General features: G+C 34.9%; 1 protein-coding gene across 1 annotated transcript in view; it reads right to left on the bottom strand.

Moving 5' to 3' along the window:
- Window positions 1-3,973, bottom strand: part of LOC109051363 (complement C3) — a gene marked incomplete at its 5' end in the record, with an annotated part of 35,374 nt that overhangs the window by 11,774 nt on the left and 19,627 nt on the right. Inside the window, 1 exon segment of the mRNA XM_042755475.1 lies at window positions 2,526-2,609. Within this exon segment, the coding sequence (XP_042611409.1) occupies window positions 2,526-2,609 (84 nt within the window).

A 3,973-nucleotide genomic window follows, 5' to 3' on the forward strand; every position in this document is an offset into this window, starting at 1 on the left:
CTCACAATTCAAAAAAAAAAAAAAAAAAAAAAAAAAAAAAAATTAATGAGTTGTAAATTAATGGTTGAGAGCTGTAAATTAACAGTACTTTACTTGGACCCCTGCTGCCAGTAAATTACTGTTATTAACGGCACAATTCATAAATTAAAAGCGTTCAAAGTTGACATTCAGAGGCTGTGTGTCAAAGCACACCCTACACCCTCATTCACTATTCCCTACATGAGTTTACTAATACAGTCCACCTGACAGAGAGAATGAAAACTAATGAGTGAATTCAGACACTGATGAACAGCTGCTGTTAACAAGCAGAATCACTGAAGAAAAGAGAAACAAGACAAACACAAGAACTAAGCTGACTTCAGTCACAGCCTTAGATTAAAAATCTGCTGAAGATTTATAAAACTCAACAAACAGCTTTACTAGCTTCACCAATTATAACCAGACTGACTTTATTTCTGTCAGATCAGAGATCAAAAGATCTTATTGAGAGTTACAGAGATTTAGATGATGATGTTTTATTGTTTCATTTGACATTACCACTGTGGAGATCAGTATTTGCTTTAGTTGTGCTCCTTACCCTTGACTTTTAAACTTTAAGTTTTCTTTAATTGTTATGTCTGCATCTTTAAGATACATCTGTTATAGCAATTGTTATATGCTGTTTCTATTAGCCATACTCTACTGGACTAATTTAAAGTATTGCTGAACTCATTTGGTGTTAAGTTACATGGGTGTATTACACATATTACTACTCTCACCTCATAAGATTGAACTTTAATATGACAGCTGGAAAATAAGGACTTAACAACAGTTTCGGTTCAAAATATTTTGAACTTCAATGTCAGTAACACTCAAAGAGAAACATCAACAATCAGCATATGAATCTCAACAATGGTAACAATCAAAAGGATGCAATGCATGCTGGGTACCATCACAGGACAAAACTCATCCATGACTCCCAGCATGCATTGCAGCATAAATAAATTATGCCCCTGAATTGTAATCTATAAACAACAACACCAGGTTTTTTTTTTTTATTATTTATGCTGACTTCTTTTGCTATAACAAGTTCCAAAGACACATTATTACAACAGGCAAAAAAAAAGAAGAAAAACCTTAGTGTTAAAAAGTCACGGTTCAACAACCCAACTAAAGTAAACACTGATCTCCATCATGGTAGTGAAAAAAAGAACAAAAAAAAAAAACACCTAAACCTCTGTAATTCTCAATAAGATCTTCTGTAGACATCTGACAGAAATAAAGTCATTCTGGTTAGTAATGTGAATCTGGTGAAGCTGTTTTAGGAGTTGTTTAATCAGATTCTTGGGGAGATTTGATGTATTCTTTTATTTCAGTTGATTTCATCTAGGCTAATGGCTGAAGTCAGTTGTAGTTCTTGTGTTTCTCTTTTCCTTCAGTGATTCTGTTTGTTAACAGCAGGTGTTCCATCACACTAATGCCTCAATCATCAATTAATCAACAAACTTATCTCATTAACTTCACTGATTCATTGTTACTCGAAACACTCTGTAGTGTGCACACCATTATAGTGTTCATTTAAAACTGAGAGGATTTTGGTTTGTGGGGTTTTAAAGGGTTAAAAAGATTTAAGATGAAGAAAAAAACAGCATGAATACATAAATTAACAGTAATAAACTGTAATTGAATTTACAGGGGAAACAAACTGTAGAAAAACAGTTTTATTTACTGGCACCCATGCTGCCAGTAAATAACTGTTTTCTACAGTTTGTTGCCGTTAAGGTCAGGAAAAACAGCAATATACTGTAAAACGTAAAAGGCCATATTTCCAAATGGAAAAAAAAGTTATTTGACTAACTACTATTTGTTAAACTCGTAGAAAAAAAGTTGCAAGTCATACACGGATAATGAGAATAAATACTGGACACTCAACTGTATTAATGTGTGTTTGCACGAGAGGCTCTGTAGTTTATTGCATTTGTGGTTCACACCTTGTGCTGGAAGTAGAGCTTTGTGCTTTCATTTGATGATGAGCCACAAACACTGATGTTCTGCTGCTTTATTTAAAGACAGTAACTGTGGAGTTGCTGATAGTGATGATCTCTTTATTAAGTACTTCAGCACATATATGTGTGTTATAGCTGATGATGAACTGCAGCGATTTGAGTAAAATTGATTTTTTAGTTGCTTTACGATTACACATTAAGTGTTTGCAGTTTTACAATAATACACATTCCTTCTCAGTGGACTAAGTTAACCAAATGAAATAAGTTAACCAAATGCATAGTACTAACATTGTATGAATGCTAGTTTTTAAACTCAAACTGTTTGAAGCAGTGGGAGTGGAGTTAATTTCCATTGTAGAATTAAGGTAAAACACTGTAAAAAAAAATAATTAAGAGTTGTAAATTAACAGTACCTTATTGGCACCCCTGCTGCCAGTAAATTAATGTTATTTAACGGCACAATTTTTTACAGTGGATTTTGGTCATATCATGCCACCCCTATGATCAGCAAACAAACATGGAGAAAATAATGAACTGTACCTTCTTTCACCACCTTCTCCACCTTCATGTCATAGATGTCAGAGTGCATTGTCTGGTTCATCCCCACCACTGTGGCTTTATAAACTGTCAAAGATATTATATTGTTACCTCCATGTAGAACTATAAGACTCAAGCCAAACATTTTTATTGCGTTCGTACATGGGTTAAAGTCCCCCTGTAGTGAAAATCAAGGTTTTCTTATGTTGTTTATTTGTCTATGTGGTGTTTTTAATATGCTTTTAGACAAACAATGTGCCAATCCATTAATCAACACCATTGCTGAGTATTTTCTCCTTAAAACTGTAGTTTCCCAATGGCAGTCCCAGAAATGCGATTTGAAACAGCTCTTGGTTTGCTATATCACAATCCAATAACCAATCACTTCAAGGGATAGATTCCTATCACTAGCATGCAAAATATACCAATACCAGCCCAAAACCAAAAATAAATTAGAGCAAAAAAAAAAAAAAAACATGAAGCTTGAACTTGCATTATAACCCGTGGCACTTACACTTCTCCTGCATCGGCATCTTCCCGTTTCTCCCACATCGGCATCTGCACTTCACACACGTATACTTGTGGGCGCGAATTAAGAATCACAAACGGCTGCATTCGAGTCTTCAAGGCTAAAGGGGTCATATGACGTTGCTAAAAACAACTTTAAAGGGGTCATATGACGTTGCTAAAAAGAACACCATTTTGTGTATTTGGTGTAATGAAATATGTTTATGCGGTTTAAGGTTCAAAAACAAATTATTTTCCATGTACTGTACATTATTGTTTCTCCTCTATGTTCTGCCTTCTAAAAACGCGTAGATTGTTATAAAGCTCATCGAAATATGAAATATGAAAAGTGAGGTGCACACTGATTGGCCAGCTATCCAGTGCGTTGTCTTTGGCCAAATTCCTCAAGCGTGTGACGGAAATATTACCACCTTACCATACTGCGATGCTGTGCATCCCAAACCAATGAAGCCCATTACAAAAGAGGCGTTTTGTAATGGGCTTTCAAAAGAGTCTTTCAAAAATCTTTCAAAAGAGTCTTTCATTTAGACGTGCAAACATACTTGTGTTGCAGTGCATCATGGGAGCCATGGATGAATTTTGATAGGTGGCACCCAGAATGCACTGCAACACAAGTCTCCTGCAACATGCTGTTTTGATTGTCACCGTTGTTGAGGTTCACAGGCTGATTCTTGATGTTTGCATGTCTAAATGAAACACTCTTTGAAAGATTTTTGAACAAACAACTTAAGAACTTCCACAGATTGTATTTAAAATTCGCAATCCTATAGTTAAGAACCATCTAAGAAATGCGAATAATCAACAATGAAAGTTTAACTCAGTGATTCAGAAAACTTCAATATTTTTTTGTTTGCCCGCCTGTTTTATAACTCCATTACAACAGCCAAACAAAATCTGACTTTAAAATGTTAGCAATAATAACC

This window comes from Cyprinus carpio, unplaced genomic scaffold (genome assembly GCF_018340385.1).
Source record: "Cyprinus carpio isolate SPL01 unplaced genomic scaffold, ASM1834038v1 S000006706, whole genome shotgun sequence".
NCBI lineage: Eukaryota > Metazoa > Chordata > Actinopteri > Cypriniformes > Cyprinidae > Cyprinus > Cyprinus carpio.